Source organism: Rattus norvegicus, chromosome 6, assembly GCF_021556685.1.
Source record: "Rattus norvegicus strain SHRSP/BbbUtx chromosome 6, alternate assembly SHRSP_T2T, whole genome shotgun sequence".
Lineage (NCBI taxonomy): Eukaryota > Metazoa > Chordata > Mammalia > Rodentia > Muridae > Rattus > Rattus norvegicus.
Genome location: NC_141539.1, coordinates 42,483,487 through 42,508,273, shown reverse-complemented (window position 1 = coordinate 42,508,273; position 24,787 = coordinate 42,483,487). Strand labels below are relative to the sequence as shown.

Genomic DNA, 24,787 nt, shown 5'->3' with positions numbered 1-24,787 from the left:
GGGAACAAGATGGGTAGAGAGATTGTTGCCAGGTTCAGAGAGTAGCCATTGGCAGTATGATATGGGATAGAGCAAAGTGAGTGAGAGACTTTACTGACTGAGATGAAGACATCCAACAGATGTCATGGGGCACTACAGTGCTGGACCTAGTGAGGGATGAAAGACAACATTTTTTATTTAATTTTATAGCAACAGTGTTATACTATTCTTTGCTTAGAGTTGTCAAGAACAAGCTCCAGAGAAGAGGATCAGCTGGTTCAAAACCACACAGATAGCATTGCACACAGAGAGCTGGTCCAGCGATCTAGACTTGAGGAAAACATCTGCCACCTAAAGATGCCTATCAAGGTGGTGCTGCAGGTTAAAATAGGCCAGAGGAGGGAAAAGGATCAAGGGAGAAATGAACTTCATGGTGAACAAGGGATACTACCTAAGGAATACTAAGACAATAAATACCCTGAAGCAAAGAACAGCATTTCTGTTATTCCAGTGGTTAACATCCCAATGTCACTGGCTTTACTGTTAAAATGTTGGGCAATTCTGACAGTATTTACAAGGCTGATTTCCAATAACCAGTTAGTATGTTTGATTAAGCAGTCAGGCAAAGTGCTGCCTTCTAAGCAAGAAACAAAGTCCCAAACAGCACTTAGTAAATCAATATTAAGTGCCTTACCACTCACAAGTAGCGAGGCCAGGAGGTAACGATTTCCTGCTTTGTAATTGCTGTGCATCTGCATAATCACACTGCTCTCAGGTATAATAATACACCAGGAACAGCCGTGCATGCTCCTCAGTTGCCTGATAATTTGTAATATATTCAGAGACCAAAGACTCATCCTGTTTACACAGACAACATCCCTTATGTATCATTCAATGAAATAGAAGACACATACTAAAAATGCTATGGTATATTTTTAAACACCAGACAAATCATAGAAAGTATTTACTTGAACATATTGCTGTGCCTGAGAATTTGTGAATTCAGGACAATATTTATTCTCCATAACACCATCATCATGGGACACTCTGATCAAAGTGTAAATGAAGACGTTTCATTTCTCTTAATCACTGCAATGATTAAGAAAAATTAAACGTACTAGGTCCTAAAGACCTTTTGTCCCCTTAAACAAGATTTGACCCCTCAGCTCTCCCTTCCCTTCCTGGAACACTGTAGAAGGGGCTTCCTAACAACAAGAACATGTTTTCATGCCTCATTCCTCCTCCTCTTGTACCTTTTGCTAGATACTTATTCTCTACCAAGACACATGGAAGACCCTCCTTCTCTGTCTGTCTTAGTTAAAGTTCCTATTGCTGTCATGAAACACTGTGACCAAACACTTTCCTGGGGAGGAAAGGGATTATTTCACTCACAGATCCACATAACAGTTGATTGTCAAATGCAATGAGGGCAGAAACTCAAGCAGGGCTGGCACTGGATTCAGGAGCTGATGCAGAGGCCATGAAGGAGGCCTCCAGCCTGCCTCTTGTGGTTTGTTCTGCCTGTCCTCAAGCCCAGCCTTCAGCTACAAGTCACTTCTCCATCCTGCTAGATCTTTGTAGAGTTCCATGATTCACCCTGGGTGCTGCTCTGCAACAGGTTGGCCCATAGACCTTCCCCTTACTGCTCCTGTGTCTACATCACCCTTACTAACCAATATGCTAAGTACAGCTATTTTGTTTTCAAGTGTTTCTAAAACGTATTCTTGCCTCTTCTATACTTTCAAAATCTGACTCCAAGCTGGCATCACCTGTAACAGCTCCTTACAGAGCTTTCTTCCATACAAACCAAAGAGTTCTTATAAACTCAAAATTTGATCATTCTCCATTTTCACCTTTTCTTTCACTCAAATGCTTAACTAGCCTCTGGTTCCTAGAGAGATGTCAATGGTCCTCTCTAGAGCCTGGAAAATGCTGCATTTACCATCTATAATAGCATCATCACAGTACAATTTGATAAATGCTTAAAATATAGATGTTAACATTTCTGTGATTAATAAACATGTAAGATGCCATATCATAAGCACAGCATGGTCTACTTCCTACGTCTTACACACATGCAATCCCCCACTTCTGGCCTCATTCACACAGCTTCTTTGCCAGGCCCTCAGACTCATCAAGTCCTAGTCAAAGGACCTCTACGCTCACTAAATCATCTGCCACAAAATGGCTTCCTACCCTTTCCAGTACAGTTGAACTTAACTCAATATTGAGATCTCAGCTTGTAAAAGTTCATGCTGAATTGCCCTAATAAATACTCAGAAAAGAAGGCACCATAATATAAAGTTTACTTAGATCACAGGCCTAGAAGCTAAAAATATTCTTCCTGGTTGAGTCTCTAAGTCTGCACAAAATATTGCTAGGTGAAGGGAAAGCAGCACATACTGTCTACACTGTCTTGTCTCCTCTAATACAGTCTCTACTCCAAATGGAGAAGCTCTATTCTGACTACTTTATCTAATCCCTAGACTCCATAGTTGTGATCTAAATATCATCATAACAGGGTTACACTACTACCCCTTTATTGTCTTCCAGTGCAATTAAACTCAGAAAGTAAATACTTGGGAGCTACTCAAACCATACCCAAAGCACAGCACACCTCAAAGGGCACACTGTTGTGAAAGCCTCCACTAACCATTCTACCTTCCTCAAAGGGTACACTGTTGGGAATGCCTCCACTAACCATTCTACCTTCCTCAAAGGGTACACTGTTGGGAAAGCCTCCACTAACCGTTCTACCTTCCTCAAAGGGTACACTGTTGGGAAAGCCTCCACTAACCGTTCTACCTTCCTCAAAGGGTACACTGTTGTGAAAGCCTCCACTAACCGTTCTACCTTCCTCAAAGGGTACACTGTTGGGAAAGCCTCCACTAACCGTTCTACCTTCCTCAAAGGGTACACTGTTGGGAAAGCCTCCACTAACCGTTCTACCTTCCTCAAAGGGTACACTGTTGGGAAAGCCTCCACTAACCGTTCTACCTTCCTTACTGGACTTTCTTACATACAGGATAAAAGGTTTATTTTGATACTACCCTGGGCCATTATTCAACTGTCATTTAATGCCTAGTGCAGACCCTAAGTCTGAAGGTACCAAGATACCCACCCATATTCTCCACTACTGAAACACCACTGCCAACAGATTCTCAATAAACATATAAATGCATTGTAAGTGTCTAATTCAGAAATCTGATGAAAAATAAAACTTATGAGCTTATTAGAGAAGGAAAGCCTGTGCCAAGACATCCTGGACTACAGCTAAGAGGTACATTGGCATTGCACGGTATTAAGACTGTTCTAAACTAGAGCCTGAAGAGACAGACATGGACATTAACACGCATGCCAACTATACTTACCCACTATCACTGAACAGGAACTCCAAATGGGTCATGAAGACTTCCCACTGTGAGATACTGTACCGCTGTGCCAGGGAAAGAGCAATGCTGTAGACATTTTCCTCAAGGGTTCTTCAGGTGTGGTCACCAAGAACAGAGAAAGAAAAGAAAAACAAATGACCTGAACCAGCAAAGAAAATTCTCTTCCAGACAAACAGCTGTGTCGGGGATGGCAGCACAGTCCTCCTAGGTGAGCTCTCAAGAAGCCACTGGAAGGACTACCCAGCTCCCATTCACAGTGCTGCCAGGCAGGTTACAGGGACTTGTTTGCCAGTGGCTCCCTAGGCAAGGTAATTCTGACCCTACCAGCCACCTGGAGATGTGAAGAAACATTCTAATTGTCACAAATAGGGTGGGATTTGTGGTCAGAAGCCAGGTACGATTCTTAATATCCTATAGAGGATAGGTTGGCCTTCTCCCAGAGAGAATTACCCAGTCAAATAGCAATATTGCTGAGGAAAGAAAATATTAAGAATTCTGATTTAGATTCTAGAGCCCCCAGATGATATTTGAAAAGCATGGAAGTAAACTATAAAATAAAAATGTTGTTTTCTGAATTATCAGGTGTTGTGTTGTTTCAGTCATAAAAATAAGTAAGATGTTTCTGGTACACGCAGTCTAATAGGAAATGGGACATAAAATAGTGATTAAATACAGCAGGGGAAGGTTTTCTTTAATTCCAAAATACTGTAAGAATTTGGATAAGAGTAATCAATTTGGCTGGGGATTTAGCTCAGTGGTAGAGCGCTTGCCTAGGAAGCGCAAAGCCCTGGGTTCGGTCCCCAGCTCCGAAAAAAAGAACCAAAAAAAAAAAGAGTAATCAATTTGAACTGACAGATGAACAAATGAAAATTAACTAAGCACAAATGTCAGCAGGCCAGTCTAACCGACTTCTGATAAACGGAGCAAACTGATCATCAGGAAAAGTACACGATCCTCAAAACCTATAGCACTCTTTGTAGCCAACAAAGATCTGGAGGGAGGTTTAAGACAGGAAAGCATATCACAGGGTGTGTATGTGGGAGTGGGGGTAAGGGTGAGTGTGGGGATAGGGGGGTCCATAAACAATACCAGGAAAAGAGTCCAGAGAAGTAACATTGTGGTTACTGCAGGAATCCTACTTTCTCTCCGAAGGCAAAAAAGTAAGAAATGGAATTAGCCTCAGCTAGAAGGGCCTTGGTGCGAGCACAGCAGCCATGGACTCTGTTGTGCGGACGGCCAGCTAAATCTCTAGCTAAATGAGCCACAGTGCTTCTGTGTTTCTTTACCCAGGGGTTTGCAAAAGCTTCCTGAACAGGTCCCTCCTAAGTCCTTTGGCTTTGCTGCTGTATGGTGTCTGTGCCCATCTTCTTTTGCATTCTTCTGGGATTCTTATTTGTTTTTCTATAAACCTTTAAAAGAAGGACGCTATTCCAGGAAGTGAAGAAGTGCAGAAGGAAATAACGTGCTGCAAAAGTGTGTTAACCCATGTAGTGTGCTACTGTCAGTGGGTATGATTCTAATGAAGTGTGTTAACCCATGTAGTGTGCTGCTGTCAGTGGGTATGATTCTCATTAAGTGTGTTAACCTATGCAGTGTGCTGTGCTGCTGTCAGTGGGTATGATTCTCATTAAGTGTGTTAATCCATGCAGTGTGTTACTGTCAGTGGGTATGATTCTCATTAAGTGTGTTAACCCATGCAGTGTGCTACTGTCAGTGGGTATGATTCTCATTATGTGTGTTAACCCATGCAGTGTGCTGTGCTGTTGTCAGTGGGTATGATTCTCATTAAGTGTGTTAACCTATGCAGTGTGCTGTGCTGTTGTCAGTGGGTATGATTCTCATTAAGTGTGTTAACCCATGCAGTGTGCTACTGTCAGTGGGTATGATTCTAATGAAGTGCAGACCCGATGTGATAAAACGAGACCACTAGGGAACATCACCAAGGAGCCCTCTCAGTTATGACAACTTAACAGAGGAACATGTTACATTTGGATTGTCGTGTGTGTGTGTGTGTGTGTGTGTGTGTGTGTGTACACATTTGTGTGAGGAGAAGAGAGTGTTGTCATACATGGTATAGATGTGGACATCTGAGGACAATCTCAGAGGTCAGTCTCCAGGTGACTCCATCTTTTGAGTCAAGGTCTCTCACTGGCCTGCATCTTTGCCACAGAGCTAAGGGTAGCTGTCCATAAGCTTTCAGGGATATGTTTGTCTCTATTTACCATTTCCCCATTGCTGGGATTGTAAGAAACTGTCACCAATCTGTCTGGCCTCTTCCACATGTTCTAGGGCATCCGATGCAGGTCCTCTTGCATAAAAGGCAAGCACCTGCCAACTAAGCTATCACTCCAGTCGTGCGTTAGCATCTTTATCACTTCGTGAAGATGAGTAGAAGAATTATTTTATACCCTCTTTAAAACTACACTGCCTGGCTCTGAGAATGTTTTCACAAAGACATGCAGACAATACAAGACATATATAAAAGACTTATGAAATTCAGAGTATAAGAAGAAGAGTCAGCCTGTGCATAAGTGGAAATAAGAGTGGCAAGAACCAGGAGACTTTTTTTCAGTATTGCCTGAGATTTTGGAATATTCACCAAATGAGAAGTGGCAAAGCTCAAACCCCCACTGAAACTGTGAGGTATTTCAAACAAGCCATCCAAAGACTGCAGTGTATTTTTCTAAACAACCGAATATAGAAGACACTATTATATACTTATCAAAAACATATATTTGTCCTTGAGGACATATTTCACATAGCATATGCCAGCTGCATACTTAGACAAAACTCCAGCAAAATGTAACTAATAAAATAAGGCACTCCATCCCTCACAGCACTGTATTCTGCATAACAACCCTCTCATAAGAAACCATCAACATGGCGGTGAGGATTACAAATGGCAAAGGAAAGTACACTGTAACAGAGTAAGAAACCCAGACTCAAGTCCTTCCTGGCTGTGAGGCCTGGGACAACTCCTTAAAACCCAGTTTCTCAGATTCTTCTTCCAGAAGCAAGGAAGCTGTCTTAGGCCACCATACATTCAGGTTTTAAAATGACTCAGAAGCTGAGTTTTTGGAAGAAATGATGAGAAGAGAAAGCCACTTTTTAATTGAGACTGGCACAGGCTTGCACACTATTTTTTCTTCGACTCCCCCATGCCCTGCCTTACCTCAGAGGGAATCCAGACACCTCTAAGAGAAAAGAGACACAGTCTGATATAGTTATCAGAGAATGGCAATGTTCCTTTGCCATTTTCATAAGGATTTAAGGATAATATGAATAACAGCATACCACTACCACAATCCAAACCTTTTTTGGTATTTCAAAGTAATTTCTCAGGAGACATGAGTAGCTACCCAGTCAATGTATGCAGAATTCAGCCACGGTTTCAATACTACAATTCTAAACTTCATGGCACATGAGTGCTTCACTGACAATAGAAGCAGTGTACAAGAAGGCACACCATGTTGTGACAAAGATGAGATGTTCTTCAAATGCAACAAGAGGCAGATTAAGGTGAAACTTGTAGCCTGTACCACCCATGCAACTTGGGCCACCGACTGTCTCTAAGTAGCATTTTTTTCATTTACTAAATGCAGACAAGAATACTTTAAATCATAGAGCTGTGGTGATGAAAGGCTTCAGATGAAGCCTGCAGAGCCCCACACACAGAACTTTGGGGGTGCTCCATGATACATACTCAGTGGTGGAGTGAAAGTGTTAGAGACAATTTCCATTGAGGAACTGAATGGTAACCGCACACCTGCCATCCTCTGCACAGTAAATACTACTCACTTCATCTACACTACTAAAACCCAGCACAGCAACAGTGAAACCCAAGGGAGCTCCTTCTTCCACTCCTAGAGATCCACTCTTGCAAAAGGGGTTAGTTGTGTCACCTTCTTACACAGGGCATGCTGTTCACTCACAAAGGCAAATGGCACTTGTCCCTTCTCTGTGAGGTGCCTGGGTAGGAAATGGCTTGTTTCGTTAGAATCCAGGATGTAGGCACCTGTACCTTCAACACTGTACCTTCTAGAGTGAGGGCACTGAAGCTATAAACACACTGAGGAATATCGACTCTATATACTTTGATTACCAGAGACATGAGAAGCCAACAACAACAACACCACCTCATCACCACCCAGGGCTCCTACCTCGATTAACAGATTCTTACGTCTGTGTCCACAGATTTCTGTACCATCTACTCCTCATAGCGCTGGGAGAGCTCAAGGACACTCCCGTGATGGTAACTGTTCCCACTAATCTATGAATCCAATTCATCCTTTTGCATTTTGAATCCACCCTTGGGAGATAATGTGACTCTTACTCTGCAAGGCCCAGGATGGTTTCTCTTTTGTACTGGTCATCAGCGGTAAACCTCTGCACGTCCACGCCCTTCCGCAGGCCCTGGAGGAGCTGAGCCTGGGTGAAGTCCAGAAGGCGTTCATTGTAGTAGTGCAGCTGCCTGGTCAGTGACAAGAGGTCCTCGGGCCAGGCTTCGTGCCCATGCTGAGCCACGTGCCTGGTCACCATCTTGATTAATTCCTTGGGATCAACCTGTGAACGTCATAGAAAATGTATTTTATGTACAGTATACATATATAAACAACCACTTAAGAAGAGAAAAACATAGTTCCTAGAAATCTGAATGCCACTTTCCACTGCTTGGTGCATTTAATCATAGCCACCTAAAAGCTAAGTCAAAGGGAGCACATTGCACACCTCAAAGAAAGGACACAGAGCCGAACCTACAAACAGTCTTTCTGAGCTCCTACTTCAATTTGTTTTCCATTGTAAAAGCTTATAAACAACTTAAAATTAATACTTTTACATTTTGAACTATCGTATACCTATATCACATTTTGTCCTAATCTGCTTGTCATTTTTAATAATTCCCTCTGGGAAGACATACTGATCTTCATTGCCTCTGAATTCATTCTTGTGGCCCACCACAATGAAGTCTGAGTAAGAAAGGTACAGTCTAGTAACTTTACTATTCAAGGCCAGACAGCAGAGGAAAAGAATGTTTTCTTTTGGGATAGGTTAGGAAAGCAAGAATAAAAACTGACTTTAGCTTGCAAAGTCAAAGACACTAATAGGCTTCTAAGAAAGCATTCAAAGGTCAACTTTTTTTTTATAACTGCTTTATTTGGGGCTTGAAGGTACATAGGGCCAATGGTTCTTGGCAGCTTCTTGAAAGGCAATAAAATTATTCAAATATAAGAAAACAGGGAATCCAACAGATGACAGAGCATGGAAATGAGTGGTTAAGTGGTCATATTTATATTATAAATATATATAAGTTGGTCTGAAAGTCAATAAGACAAGACAGAGGCTTAGCCATGATTTTGGAATTACAAGTCATAAAGAATAATGGCATGAACTCAGCCCGTCCTGATTTCTCAGAGGCACACTACCTATTTTAAAGTAAGTAAGTTAGAGAGGAAAAACCCACACTCTATATTAGGTTCTCAGAACTCCATTCCTAATGATGATAGGCTGTCAGCATTTTTAACATGAAAACCCATTATTCTGAGCAACATAGGAAATTTGTCAGTGTTGAGTCTATTCAAGCAAACCTGCCCTGCCAGTCAGTCTCTCTCTTCATCCTGTTATGAAACAATCCGGAGGCATAGATAAAAGCCAATTAGAGAAATGCTGGATTCCAACAGGTAGACTAAGTAAAAGTCAACCTAACAGATTTTTCTCTACACACATACATATTTGGTCATAATCTCAGAAAAAAACAACACTAAATTCTACCACAGGAAGTCACAGGGCCATTTTAAATTCATTCAAGGTGCATTTTTAAAAAGATACAATGCTTCTGTGCTGCTCCTTAAGTTTTATCACCACAGTCAAGTTAGTCTTAGTTTATCAATTGAAAGCATTCAATGCTAGTGATTATTTCCCTGAACGTTCTTTGGTTAGTTACTTCATGGTCAAATAAATCTCTCCCTCACTTAAATGCTTAAGGAATAATCTGAAGCATCTCCAATGCTTAAACCCAGCTGCCGTCACAATTAAAGCTCACCTAGGATGCAAAACCTTTGCTCCTATGTTCTTAAACCAAAAGGGGGGAAGGAGAATTTGTACACTTATATGCTAAGCAATGCACTACAAGAACGTGTCTGTCTACTCTAGAGATGAAATCTACTAAGACAGACAGCAAAGCAAGCAGAGGTAAGATGGCCAGGCACGATGAGCTTGGGGCGCTACAGGGAGACAACTTGTCAAAGAAGTCTTCTTGGAAGACTTAATATCCAGCCTAACTATGCAGACACTAGCACTAGAAAGGCCCCAAGGAATATGAAGACAGACTCCAGCAAAGGTTAGATAAGTACATTCTAGGGGCTAGAATTATAAAGACAGACAGAAAGCATATATCAACTCACTGAATTGTGGGAATCAGCTACGGGGTGGTTAATATTGTCAACTTTATGGAGTCCTGAAACACCTCTGGGCAAGTCTATGAGAAAGTTTCTAACTTGAGTTGATTAAGGGTTGAAGACCTACCCTAAACGTGAGCTGCACCAGCCCATGGACTGGAAGTCACATCCCAAATACATGACAAAAATGAGCTCGTTGCCAGCATTCCTGTCTCACTTCCTGACTGTGGCTGAAAGTAACAAGTTACCAACATGCATTCCCAGTCATGGGATGGTACCTTCAAGCTCTGAGCCAACATAAACCTTCCCTTGCTCAAATCATACCTATCAGGTCTTTTGTCACAGCAACAAGAAAAATAACTATATATATATATATATATATATATATGTATATATATATATATATATATATATATATATATCCATCCATATATCCTTTCTATCCTGCAGAAAGTTTCAACTCCAGATATAATCTTCATGTTCACATAAGGCAAAAGAACTAATTGATCTTCTTTCGTCAATCAATACAATCACATGTCACCCTGATATAAGCAGACATCCAGAAGTTAGCAGCTGGGTGACCCTGTGACTGCTGGTTCACTCAGAACTTCAGTATCCTATTTGTAAACTGGAAGCAATGATAAAACAGCTTCCTGCCTGTGAGAGGCCTCAGAGAAATATGCAAACTGAGTATGGAATGAAGCAAGAGAGCTAGGAAAAACAAAGATAAAACAAAGAAAAGGAAGAAACAAAACATACCAACCAGACAAACAAATAAACAAGAGGAATGTAGACTTTGCTGAAAGATTTTCAAAACTCTTACTGCAATTGCTCCTGAAGTATATAATTTATGTTTCCCTTCTCTCATTATAGCATAGCTTCTGGAGGAAGGAGACCATGAACATTCATAAATCCATCTTTTTCAGAACACAATAGAATCCTCTACAAAAATAAGATGCATAGTAAACTCTTCTGAGCTTTAAGTCACTAGTCCCAGTTTATATTTTAGTTTTGCACTTGGTTTGGGCCAATTTGGAGTTCATGCCCTGTTTTTCCACAAGAAAAGACTGTTGATGAACAACATCCTCAGTTTATTGGAAAGCACAAATGAGGTGTTTTTAATTTTTTATTAGTTCTGTCAGAATTTTGTATAACAAGTTTTGATCATATATAGTCTTTCTTCCACAAGTCTTTCTCAATCTAACCCCGTTCTATTTTGTGCATGCTTTCTATGTTAATTTGTGTCCAGTTTTACATGCTTTCTATGCTAATTTTGCTACCCAAATAGTCACAGATATGTGGTGTTCTTTTAGAGCTCTGTTAATGCATCAAGGGCTATGCACTTAGAGAAAATAGACAGTTGACAGTAAGTCCTTGGCTAGGGGATGAAGTTCACGGCTAACTCTAATCTCAACACTAGGAATTGGTCTGGATTGGGCTCCTAAAGGTCATGAATGCTCTCCTCACAGCTCTACACTCAGGTCATGAATGCTCGCCTCACAATCATCTGCTGCCTCCAGCTCTTACACTCTTTCCAACCTCTCTCCCAATGATCCCAAGCCTTTAGAAGACAGACTCTGGAACACATGTTTTGTTAGGGAAGAGGGGGCTGAACGTGCTTCAGTCTTACTCTGTGCACACTCACAGTTGTGGGTGTCTGTGCTGGTTGTCATCTACTGCAAACAGAAGCTTATCTGATAAAGCACCTCTTTCTGAACTATGTTATGAAACCTAGTAACGCCCAGAGCTTACTCTCAAGAATTTAAAATATTAGTGGTTGGCAAAGAGGTAGAAAAAACAGGGTACAGGATGCATCTGAATGGAAGTTCATTTCAGAAACAGAGGCTACCAGGCCTAAGAACTCTGTGGAGAGAGAAACTGACTTCATTTCTTGATGCTTTTGGCACTCAGTTTCTACAAAGTTGAAAGACAAGACTTCACCAGATGATCATCTTCATAAGAGTAACATCCTCTGAGTATACAGGAATTCAATCATTAAAATAAAATAAATCCTTACAAGTCCCTCCAGTGTGGAAATGGGGTTATATATCTTCCCTGTATGATTCTCCTAAATATTCAGAATTGAATTCTTTGTAAAACATAATTTTCAGACCAACAAATTATAGCTAATAGAGTCCCATATAGTTTAAACAATGTAATCTCTTCTTTACTGAGAAAGTAGCCCTATATTAATCATTTTTATTTCATGAATTCCTACATCGTATTTATTCACTATATTACTGAAATATTTATGAACAAATATCTTATATTTAAGTCTTCAGGATAGAAAATCTGAGAACTCATGCACCTGTGCTCTCATACACTCTCAACTATGATGTGAGGTGAGGCATTTCTTTTTTTTTTTTTTTTCCTGGAGCTGAGGACCGAACCCAGGGCCTTCTGCTTGCTAGGCAAGCGCTCTACCACTGAGCTAAATCCCCAACCCCAGGCAAGGCGTTTCTTAAGACCATCTCTGTCTTAAGGTGGGTGCTATGAACTCTCTAAGAGGCTGCCAAACTGGTGACCCACAATGCAAGTGTCTGATTCCCATGCACAAGGCCTTCAAGAAGGAAACATCTTTTACATTTGGTATCCAGGAAAGGTATTCTCTTAAAGCTTTAGGACCGGCCATACTTGGTGCCCACTGCACATATATGAGACTAACCACTGGAATCCTTTTACCAGTGTCACAGTACTGCCATTCTATTTTAAGAGGGAAGTTGCTTTCATACCCACATGTATAAATGAGTTAGAAAATTTAGGACTAGCTATCTGATTTGAGCTATTTCCCAGCCAGTCTTTCCTTCTCTAACAGCATTCCCTGCTCAGGTCCTTGAGAACACCTCTTTTGGAACTTACTCCTTAATAGAATGATGAATTGTGGTATTCTATTAATTGCTTGATAGCAGATTTATCAGAATGGCACATGTATGAACTATCAAAATAGCTGTTGTTTAGAGACATGTCCTTTTTCATATTTCAAATAATTGTGGAAAATGTAAGAAAAAGAAACAACATTTTACTAAGCCTTCAAAGAAAAAGCAAAATTACTTCTGCAGGAGAAACAAATGAATTGGCCCCAGAAGCCTGGATTCCTGGTATTTCCTCTCAATCATCAAGTTGCATGCTTTTAAACTTGAAGCAATTTCTTCTGTATACGCCTCTTAAAGATTAAATGAGAGAAGGTGGATGAGTATGTTGTACCCTATAGCTGCCTATGTGGATTATTGGCTTACTGACACTATTTTTTCTATCTCTTTCTTAGGGGACTTGACTGGCTATTATTCCAAAATTCAACTTAAATAATTGCCCCATGAGCTCATGGCTTTTCTCAAAATATTCCAAATGAATTCTGAATCACTCTGGTGTTGAATTTGATACACAATTAATCATCTCTACAAATGCAAAATTTTTAAACTTTCTAAAGTGTTTTCACTTGAACTTCATGTCAACCCAGCCATGGGGGGACAGGCAAGCTGCTCCTGTCTTGCAGATGCCTGCTTGTATTTCTGGGGCCAGTGGCTGCAGTCTGGAGCTGGGAAGGAAATTCAAACCACATGGCCTCCCACAGGCTGTCCTTACACCACTTATGCATCTCCCAGCCTTCCATAACCACACTTGCACCTAACATTATTTGGGTATTTTGTTGTTTAGAGTATTTTCAACATCCACTTCTCTTGTCTCCCTGCCCCACCCTGCTCTTGCTGAAGCGTAAAGACATGATTTGTGAGTGTGAAAGCAGTCAGCCTCTCAGAAGACAAAAGCCATCACAGGGAGCTTTGGAATCTTCCACATTCAATATTCAAAGTAATACTGCAAAGTACCACCGAGGCTGAAAAACCTAACCAAAAGTCCCAGAGTCAAAGTGTGAAGAACCCTTCTATTTATCTTGGAAACAGTAACATTTTTTCAAGGGGTGAATGAAATATGGTTACTTTAAAGAATGTAGTCAAGCCACTAAGAAGCCAAGGAATGTATGAGTATTTACAAAAGAAGTCTGCTCACCACTACTACTGTGCACTAGAAGAAGGGTAACGCTGTTGTATTTGACGGCTTCTATTTCTAGGTAATCCTGTTTGTAAAGTTGGAAACAAGTAGTATGGTGTCCCCTTTAGAGTTATTATTTTGAAATGATTTTCTACTTAGTATTTTCATTTAGTAGCTTTTTTTTTTCAAGATTTGGTTTTATTTAGGTAAAAGAAAAATTATATGTAGGATGTTATGCCCTCCCTCCCTCCTTCCTTCCTTCCTTCCTTCTCTTTCTTTCCTTCCCTTCTTCCCTTCCTCTCTTCTTCCTCCCTTCTCTCCACTCCTTTCTTTCAAGTTTCTATATATAGCTGGGTGTGGTGGTACACACTTTTAATCCTTTAAGCAGGAGGCAGAAGCAGATGGATCTTAGTGAGTTTGAGGCCATCCCATTCCACATGAGATCCAAGACAGCTAGGGCTATGTAGAGAGACCTTGACTCAACTCCCCCCGAATCCATATATATGTACTGTATTTATATCTTCCCTCCCTTCTTCCAATTCCTACATTCCTCTCTTTTTTTTTTTTAATTAACTTGAGTATTTCTTATATACATTTCAACAAGTGTTATTCCCTTTCCCGGTATCCGGGCAAACATCCCCCTCCCCCCTCCCCTTCCTTATGGGTGTTCCCCTCCCAACCCTCCCCCCCTTGCCGCCCTCCCCCCACCAGTCAAGTTCACTGGGGGTTCAGTCCTAGCAGGACCCAGGGCTTCCCCTTCCACTGGTGCTCTTACTAGGATATGCATTGCTACCTATGAGGTCAGAGTCCAGGGTGAGTCCATGTATAGTCTTTAGGTAGTGGCTTAGTCCCTGGAAGCTCTGGTTGCTTGGCATTATTGTACATATGGAGTCTCGAGCCCCTTCAAGCTCTTCCAGTTCTTTCTCTGATTCCTTCAACGGGGGTCCTATTCTCAGTTCAGTGGTTTGCTGCTGGCATTCGCCTCTGTATTTGCTGTATTCTGGCTGTGTCTCTCAGGAGAGATCTACATCCGGCTCCTGTCGGTCTGCACTTCTTTGCTTCATCCATCTTGTCTAATTAGGTGGCTATATATGTATGGGCCACATGTGGGGCAGACTCTGAATGGGTGTTCCTTCAGTCTCTGTTTTAATCTTTGCCTCTCTCTTCCCTGCCAAGGGTATTCTTGTTCCCCTTTTAAAGAAGGAGTGAAGCATTCACATTTTGATCATCCGTCTTGAGTTTCATTTGCTCTAGGCATCTAGGGTAATTCAAGCATTTGGGCTAATAGCCACTTATCAATGAGTGCATACCATGTATGTCTTTCTGTGATTGGGTTAGCTCACTCAGGATGATGTTTTCCAGTTCCAACCATTTAGTAGCTTTAAAACATGTACACACTTTAGCAAAGTCTTCCACGGCGCTGGGATTTCACCCCTGTTGCATGTGTCTCTCTAGCCTCTGAAGCTACGGACACGTCTCCATCTAACGGATACCTTCTCAGAAGTTCAAAATGACAGCAAGACCACGCTTGTGGACACCTTTACACAACCATGAAGGTCAGATATGAGTGAAAAACAAGACACAGCACAAGCTGTCTGAAATGCACTCAAAGAGATATGAGTATTTGTGAAATACTGCTGGACAGGCAGGATAAGGAAACAGATTTCACTGTATACCATCTTCTCCACCTGCTCTTTTTGACCATGTGTGGATTATAAATTACACATTAAAAATGAAATAAAATTAGGACAAATGTTAGAAGAGTGGACAATTTTCTAATACCCATTTGTCAATCATTATATAAAATTGAAAAGAGGTGAGAAAGGCTGCTCCAAATTCCACCTAAAAAACCTGGAGAGTGCCAGCCCCTGCTGACTGGCTCAGGACAACCCTGCCCTTCATTAGGCATAGGCAGGAAAGTCTATCCATCCACCTACAGCGGCCTGCCTGTATGCTTAGCCACAGGGAGTAGGAGATGTGAAAAGCCTGAGAACCCAGAGCCAAGCTCGGGACAAGTGAATGAAAGCTGTGCCTCCCTGGGTGTTAATATGTGGAGGCAGCAAATTGAAACCACTTGGATTTCCATTTCCAGGATGATTCATCAGGAGTTTGTCATACTTAATTCTGAACTCAGCGGTGCTGTTTGATGCAGAGGAAGATGCTGGAAAGATTCAAATCATCAGTCATTAGTCTGTGGAGCATCGCTCTGTACTCGGCACATCCAGCTCATGCCTGCCTCCCCTCTTCCTTCAAGTCCATACAGGTTGGACCTCACGCCTGTACATCTGAAGCTCCCAGCGTCCTAATGCACATCCCACTACAAGTAGTAGATACGATTCACTGAATTTATTTACACGCCAGTTCACAGTCACTGAGTATGTACAGGGAATTAGGTCCCGAGGATACAGGAAGCAATGGGATTTTTGCCCTTGAACACAGTCATTGAATTGAGAAGAGACACATGGGCATTGCCTATAATATCATTAAAGAGCTTTTCCCTGAGTATACATACAAGAAATAGGGGAGATGAGAGAGAGGCCACTCTCTGTGGAGGAGGCAAAAAGGGATGAGGGAAGGTACCCTGGCTCAGAGTCACCTGTCCATCGTGGCAAGCAGATAGTGGAGAGGAAAGGACTAAGTCCACATATCCACAGAGGTACACGACAAGATTCTAATTTCAGAAGAGCTAGAATATAATCTCTGAAAGAGGCAATGTCGGGAAATGAGCCTAGAGAAACAGGAAGAGACAGTTCACTGGGGGTTTTATCTGTCATGCACGAGAGTTTAGATTTCATATTATAAACGAAGTAGCACATGAAAATATCCTGCTGGGAATTTCCATTAGATTTGTATGCCAGAAAGATCACTCAGGTCCAAAAAAAGTGACACTCCTTCTTTTGCAAAAAAGCCAGAATGCCAGCATGCCCACGTAATGAGCAGAGAAAGCTCTGACAGGATGTCGCTTTCTACTGAAGTAACCTTGAGCAACTCACCACGGTCCTTTGAGTGTTTTCTGCAAAGAGTTGTCCCCTGCACAATGGAGCTGCTCAAAGGACCAAGTGGAGGATGGCTGTGACAGAATTTTTAAAGCAGACAAGTAGCTGGAAGGCTCACTTTACATGTTACTATGGCAGGCCCTGTGAACAAGGTGCTGAGCTAACTGTCCTTACACCCCTTCCTGACGCTCCTTCCACCAGCTAAAACCGCCTGCATCTGGACACAGTTCCTCCCCTCTCCTCTGCTCCCGCTACTCAAATACCTTCTGATAAAATACCGCAGTGCATATGGCAGAATGATAACACTGCTGGGACGACATTGGTGTTGCTGTTTCCTCTCCAGAGTATTCTTCCTATCATAGCTGCACAGTGATGCTCACGCTTACTCAAGGTTAACTTTTCTCAACTGACGCCTCTCCTGAGACAGCTGAGTACTACTCAGGCAGGCACGAACACACACACACACACACACACACACACACACACACACACACACACACACACACACAGCTCTACTTCCTACTATTTACCTTTACATTTTGCTCATAGCATTATGTGGTAGTTTCAGTGAGAAAGGTCTCCCATAAGCACATGTTTGAACACTTGGTCCTCTGGTGGTGGCACTTTTTGAGGAGGTTATGGAATGTTCATGAGGTACAACCTTGCTAGAGGAAGTGCCTCACTGGGGACTGCAGTTTATAGCCTCACCCTACTTCTACTTCACCCTGCTTTGTGTTCATGTGGAAGATACAATCCCTCAGCTTCCTGCTCAGGTCTCTTGCTGCCCTGCCTCCTCTACCATAATGGACACTCCCTCTGGAATCCAACGCAAAAATTAATTCTTTCACAAGGAGCTTTTGATCATGGTGCTTTACTGAAACAGGAAAATGTAGCCAGCACAGACCCATTTCCCAGGAGAGTGCAGGTCCTAAGTGGGGAGGTGCTTTATAAGCTGTGCTCACTCTTGGTTCCTCCAGAACACTGCCTGCCTCAGAATAGTCAGATCTGAGACAGTCACTAAAAACACACATAGCTCAGTCTTCCAAGGGATAGTGCAGAATTATGAGTTTTCAACCATATTCCCAAGAAACAGTTATTTCTTTATTACGTCTTCATGTCCCTGGCCTGGCTGTAAGCACTGGAAATCTCATAAACACAATAGACCGTGCCCTCAAATACCTCATTACCTAGTAAGTAAAAAGTATAAACTCTAAAAACTAGAGTGTGCACAGCATGAAGAGGCAAGCCCAGGGTAACTGTGTGAGAAGGGCTGCACAGACGGGCAGTGCTACAGGACACTGTTCAGCATCTGCTGAGCAGTTCTGAGGACGCTGACAGTGGGGACAGATATGAAAGTGGGGGCAAAGGAACCTGACAGCTTCCTACACTTAGTCACCCCTTCAGGGACTCTGCTTGCTTACAACGTTCAGCTTTCAGGGTAGGGGAAATGATACCAATAACTTTTTATCACGATTTCCCTCCAAAGAATTCATTAGAGGTTTTTTGAAGCTAAGAACAGAAGACAGTGTGGCTCTGTTGCAAGATGTCTGGCTTTCTCAAGCTGTAACTTAGAGAATATACTGGATCTGCCCTTGGTTCTCTCACCTGCTGCATTTACTACTCTGATCCACACCTCATGTAAGCATCCTGTGAACAGTTTTATTTTCACTTTCTACAGTTATATAGATGTGTGCTTTGCATACTGACCACTCTGACCTCTGTGCCTCCTACATCAACATTTCTCTTTCCGCATGATCTCTCTTACAAGTCATGAGGTTTGATTTGGACCCAAGATCATCTGGCTGACAGTGGCTTTGGAGTTGAAGCATGGAGGGTCAGCATAATGTACACAATTAAGGACAATGACTCTCTTCTAGAATCTACTGATAAATGATCTTTCAGAGGTAAAAGTTAAGGGCCCCAAGAGTTCCTCCCCCTTTCCTGACTGTTGACAGAACTGGTCTTGTATGTACCCAGTGCACATAACTACTGTTGATGGGAGCTACTGATTACAGTGGCTGTATTGAGACGAGAGAATGGTGTTTCACAGCCCTGCACACAATCTTCCCGCCCCTACATACCACAGGTCATATAACATACCCTCTCTTTTCCCTCTTTAGTGATTTATTTTTATTTTTAAATTATGTATACATGTGTCTCTACACACAGGGATGTATGCAGGACTACTGGTGCCTACAGATACCAAAAGAAGCCACTGGATCTGTTACAACTGGAGTTACAAGTAGTTGTGAGCTACCAGATACAGATGTTAGGAACCAAACTCAGGTCCTCGGCAAAAACAGTACATGCTCTTAACCCCTGGGCTGTCCTTTCGGCTACCTGGTACAACCCTCTTAAGCTCATTGACGTCAGGCATCTTCCTTGTTTCAACCCAGTGGGAAAGGACAGAGGGAGAGGTGCAACAGGTACAGTTAGTGATAAACGGGCTGAGAGCTCTGCACTCCTGGGAATTCAAGGAGAGCACAGTACAGAGCTGTGCATGTAGTAGGATGTTGCTAGGGTTGTGATGTCATCCTGATTAAAGGTGAAGCGGAAGTTCTCAGGAAACGAGTAAATCGTTCCTCTGAGCGTATCTGTGTTTACAATAGGCATTAACTGAGTGGCCTGCCCTGAATGTTGCTGGTATTGTGCCATAGGTCAGAAGGCCAAGTTAAATAAAGAGGGGAAAAAGGGAATTCTATATCATGGCCACACCCTCATTTCTCTTCTTCCCCACTGCCATGAGGGGAGCAGCCTCTGCCACACACTCATACCACCTTGACATTTTGGTTACTTTACACCCCAAACAAATCAACCCTGGACCCAGATGCAAAACTGTGAGCAAAGGTCATTTCTAGCCATAAGTTGTTGTGTTGGGTTAGTCACAACAAGTGACACAGAGATGGCATCAGAAAAGTCAGTCTGTGGCTGTGACCTGGGTTCACCATGACTGTGACGCCTCTGGAATCAGTTTGTATACAATGGTCTCCCCTTGCTCATCTTCCATTCACATCTGGGACAGGCATATTTGCTTTTGTGCAATGGAGCAAAGCAAGTGTGCACCTTCTTTTGTTTTTATGGGGGCCTAGAGATATGAATTTCCTTGAGTATCAGGGAGACACTTGGAAGTTGGCACCTTGAATAATGTAAGCACTATTAAGACTATGGAGACTTGTGGTGCTGGACTGAATGCACTCAACATTATACAGTAAATGTAAGCTACTTGGGGGTCAAGGCTAGAAGGTTGTGATTAAATGAAATATATCTGGGTGTCACATTGATAAGAAGTACGTAAATCCCATAGTCTAAGAGACAAAATGGAATAAAAGGGGTAGGAGAAAGTTGTAATATTCTCCCTACTTTCTCTGCAACTTCTGCTAATGTTCCTATTATGATGATGGGGGATGCCTCCTTCCAGCAATGGGGTCAACCAGATATGAACTCAAACCTTGGAGCTACGAACAACAGCAGCAAAAACCTCTTTTCTTTTAGAATTGTTTCTCTTGGGTGATTGTAGCCATGACCAAAAGCTAATGACCGCAGTGACATAGACTGAAATGGAAGAGAAGATTCTCTTTCCAGCACATGCACTGAATGTCAAGACATCCCGGCAGAGGATTCAGTCAAACATGCTCCGAGATTTCAATTGATCTTCTGAGGAAATACTCAAGTTTATAACAATGTACAATGCATTTGGTAAAGTAAAACTTTACTGTATTTCAAGAAATTGGTATCTTGAAGCAAATTACTTGTTTCCTTTGTGTATAATAATACACTAACGAAAATAAGCACAAAATAAACTCAGCACATGGTCCTATTTAGTTATTAATTAATCTCCAGGACAAACTGGTTTGAATGACAATGGCCTCACGGACTCATATGTTTGGACACTTGGTCCCCATTTGGTGGAACTATTTAGAAAGAAGTAGGAAGTGTGGCCTTGTCCATGCAGGGATGTCACTCAGGTGGGCTTTGAGGACTCATGCCATCCATCCTCAGTGCCTCCTGCTTGCAGTTTGAGAAGTGAGCACTCAGCTGTTCCTGCTGCCACACCTTCGCTCTGCCATCAGGGTTCCAATCCTCTGGGGCCATAAGCCGGATTACACATTTTCTTTGACAAGTTGCCTTTGATCACAAGAGAAAAGAAACTAATATCTACCCAAAGCAACTCAAGGGAGGAAAGATTTGCTCTGGTATATGGTTTCAAAGGATCCCATCTAGCACAGCAGGGAGGAGGTGTGCTGGCTGGAACTGCTCTGGATGTGGGGCTGTGGGTTGCAGAGTAATTTATTCCCACCTAGAAAGATAAAAAATGAGGAACTTGGGCCATAAGGAGAAGGAGGTATTTCTGTCAGGCCTTGCCCAGTTGGCCCCTTTTGCTATATCAGTCAGTTCCAAAGGTTCCGAGGTCTTCCAAACCAGTGTCAGTTCCTGAGAGTCAAATGTCAACATGTGGGACTGTGTCACATGAAGGCATTATATTCCTTCTATTCTAGTACTTCATTCCCCATCCGTACCACAACTCACTGACATGCATTTATTTTAATTTTTCTCACGTCCTTGGGAGCTGAATCTAGGGACTTGCACATTTTACCTTTGGTACAATCCCTGGTGCTATTTGCCTCACATAAAAATATCTGAGGTTTTAATACAAAATTAGAGTAACTTTATGTAAAAGTAGTGACCATAATTGTAGACAGTAGAAGTGACAATGAAGATACAAAGTTAAAGTCTTCAAATAAGTACCTCGAATTTAGTAGGTATAAGAACACAATGCTACTTCTTAGCCAAGCAGTACTGAGATAGCCAGAGCAGGCCCAGGAGCAATTCACGCCCCGTAACAGCTATGTCCTAGGAAAATGACCCTGTGCTTTGGATGGGACACCCTTTCCATTTAAATAAAAATTGAAGATGAGAGCAATGATCACCACAAGCACAATGTTTCTCACATACTTTAAGAGTCTGGTTGGTTTAAAATGATTCTGACAGCTAGAATTTTGACACAACTGTGAAATTATTTCTTTAGGGTCTGCTTTGGCCCAGGGGAGGAGAATCTTGCTTCAGTAAAATTTGGACATTAAATCTGTATATATTATACCTATAGATGGTTGATCTATTTACTTATGAAACTGAAGTTTTCTTAAAACAATTCAGTACAAAAAATAGATCATTTCCCAATACGGTCATTACAAGTGATTCACACAAGTAAACCTGGAGGATTTGCTAGCAGTGATATCAGGTCTTTGGGTCTATAACAGGACTGTAGTTAGTGCTTTTACTCAGAGCGTAGCAATACAGGAACATCTGAGGTTGTGGAAAATGTAGACATGATTACATGCATGCACTTACTGCCTTCTTGTCTTGAGATCAACAAGAAAGGTATGTGTCATTCATGGAATCATACTGCCTGTGGTGACAGTTACCATTAGCTTACATCTTGACAGAATCCAGAGTCATTTGGGAGATGGGCCTCTGGGCATCCATCCCTATGGGGATTCATTACCTTGACTATATCAGTTAAGAAGGGAAGACTACCACAGAGGAACCACTTCCAAGGATCATGACCCTGGATATAAAAATAAAGGGAACTAACAGCATGTATGCATTTTTATCTCTAAGTGCATATGATTTGCTGCTGCAAGCTCCTGCTGCCTTGATATTTCTGCCATGATGGCTTGCCCCCACCTTGAGCTGTGAGCTAAAGATAAACTTTTTATCCCTTAAGTCCATATTTTATCACAAGAATAGGAAAAGAAAGTAAGACATCTACTTTGCTAATTTAGAGAACCCATTCATTAGGGATGTCACTTAAAAAAAACCAAAAAACTAATTCTACCTTTTAGTCTTTCCTAACCAAGAACTTAGTACAATCATCTTTTGAAAGGAAAAGGAGAGAGAATCAGGCTTCACCATCCGTATTAGACAATCTGCCTCTTCACACTACCTGGGAAGCAACCAAGTCTCACAGAAAAGTCCAGAGCTGTCTTCTAGGAAGCATTCACGCACAAGGAAAAGGGTTACTTTAACCACCACAGACAAGCTGTAGCTTGACTCACTAGTAGAGTAGAAACTATAAGGACTCACCCTGTAAAGAGGATGGCACTTGTCCCTGAAACATGGAGCCAACCGGGCATAGATCTGCAGGCTGTAGTAGTACGCTGCCAGCTGGAGAGACAGTGCCGAATGAGCCTGCTTCTCGAAGCACTTGTTAGCGTCCAACACCTAGGAAGAAGTACCACAGATTGACTGAGCTGAGGCACATGGTGAGACCTTAGACTTGATCACATGGTGACTGGCCTAGGACTACAGACCACACTTCTATCACATCAACTTGAGTCTGTCATAACATGCAATAGGAGAGCTTGGAAGTAAGGTAGACTTTACTATATAAAAGCAGATTTTATAGTCTAGGCCCTTAGAAATTATAAGCAAAAGCATCACATATAATATACAATTTCACTGACAATGACTCACAGGAGAGAAATATGCTTATTTATGTTCTTAGTTGGTAAGGTAAGCTTACCTGAGGCAAGGCAAGGAGATAAGCAAGAGCCAATGTCATGTCATTCGGCAAAGCATCACTTGCTAGTTGCAAGAGAACTGAATGTAGAGGGGATAAAAACAAAAACTATTACTCAGGGAAGAATTTGCTATTATTATCTTGTTAAGTAGCTATGCTATTAAAATTATTTCTAAATATTTATGTTTGTACACATGAACCTGAGCTGTTCTCAGTCTTTCTCACAGGCTGTATTCTGCAGAGGACAGCATTGAATGGACAGATGCATGGGACTGAGAATGGGAGATGAATGCTCGGCTGGGCAGGAGACATCTACAACAACCTCCCCCACCCCTACCTGACATGTGCAGGGACCACCAGGAAGAGAAGAATCTCATAGCCAGGAGAGGAAGAGCAGTCCTGAGAAACACTGCCTTCTGAGGCTGATAGTTGCTGGGGGAAGGGAATCACTCTTGCTTGAAAACAGTGGGTATCATTAGCATTTCCCATGTTCCTCCGGAGAATGGCTTACAACCATTACCCAAAGGAAACCCTTACTAGACTTAGTGGAGTACAAAAGAAAAAAAATAAAGATGTAGAACTTGGAGGAGGCCTGTTCAGAGAGCTATGTGGGAAACTGAGATGGAAATAGGTTATTGTACACATGTATGATACTCTTAAAAATCTTTAAAACTTACAGGGCATTCTCTGTTAAAAGTATCGTGCTTTCAGCATTATACAATTTCAATGGACAAATAGCTTCAGATGCTTTAACTGTTCCTGAAAATCTACTTGACACTGACTTGACATACATCAGATAAAACTGTTAACAATAACCTACCCATAACCAAGCAAGTTTGAAGTGTGTTTTACTAACACTTGAGGCAACCTGTTCAGAGAAGTTCTTGCAAAGCTCAAGCATAAAGACAACCATGATGTCCTCAGAACAGTCTTTTTAAAGACTTGGGCCATGCTGCAAAATCATGTGTTTTAAGAGTGGCTAACTGAGGTGATTACATGAATATGCTAAGACTGGTACAGTGGAACAGCTTTATAAGGAGCTGCAGGGATGGTTCAATGGTGGCTGCTCTTCAACAGAACCCAGGTTCGATTCCCAGAACCTACATGCTAACACAACCACTCATAATGTCAGTTGCAGGAGATCCAAAGCCTTCTTCTGGTCTCTGTAAGCAACAGGCACATACATGGTAAACAGACATACATGTACACACACAAAACACCAATACATATAAAATACAATTTAAAAATAAAAAACATACAGTGTGGAATTGCAAACTTGTACAACCACTCTGGAAATCAATCTGGCAGTTCCTCAGAAAACTGGAAATAGTTGTACTTGAAGACCTGACTATACCACTCCTGGGCATGTCATGAGAGGCAGGGGAAGGAGGGGCCCGGGTGGGAGAGGGGAACAGGAGGGATATAAGTGGCAGGATAAGGTATGGGGAGAGACAGGAAAGAGGCTCGAAGGCCGGGAGAATGAATAGAAATCTGCAGTTGCTGGGGGCTGGGGGTTCT

At 42.0% G+C, this 24,787-nt stretch overlaps 1 protein-coding gene across 16 annotated transcripts in view; it reads right to left on the bottom strand.

Moving 5' to 3' along the window:
* The window catches only part of Nbas (NBAS subunit of NRZ tethering complex), a 341,775-nt gene that overhangs the window by 140,590 nt on the left and 176,398 nt on the right, over positions 1–24,787 (bottom strand). For all 16 annotated transcript variants that reach the window (NM_001427446.1, XM_087554759.1, XM_087554760.1 and 13 more), the window contains exons 39-42: positions 23,273–23,349; positions 22,834–22,971; positions 7,705–7,934; positions 3,351–3,461 (exon numbers count right to left, since the gene is read on the bottom strand). In NM_001427446.1, coding sequence (NP_001414375.1) covers positions 3,351–3,461; positions 7,705–7,934; positions 22,834–22,971; positions 23,273–23,349 — 556 coding nt within the window. The remainder of the gene's footprint in view (positions 1–3,350; positions 3,462–7,704; positions 7,935–22,833; positions 22,972–23,272; positions 23,350–24,787) is intronic.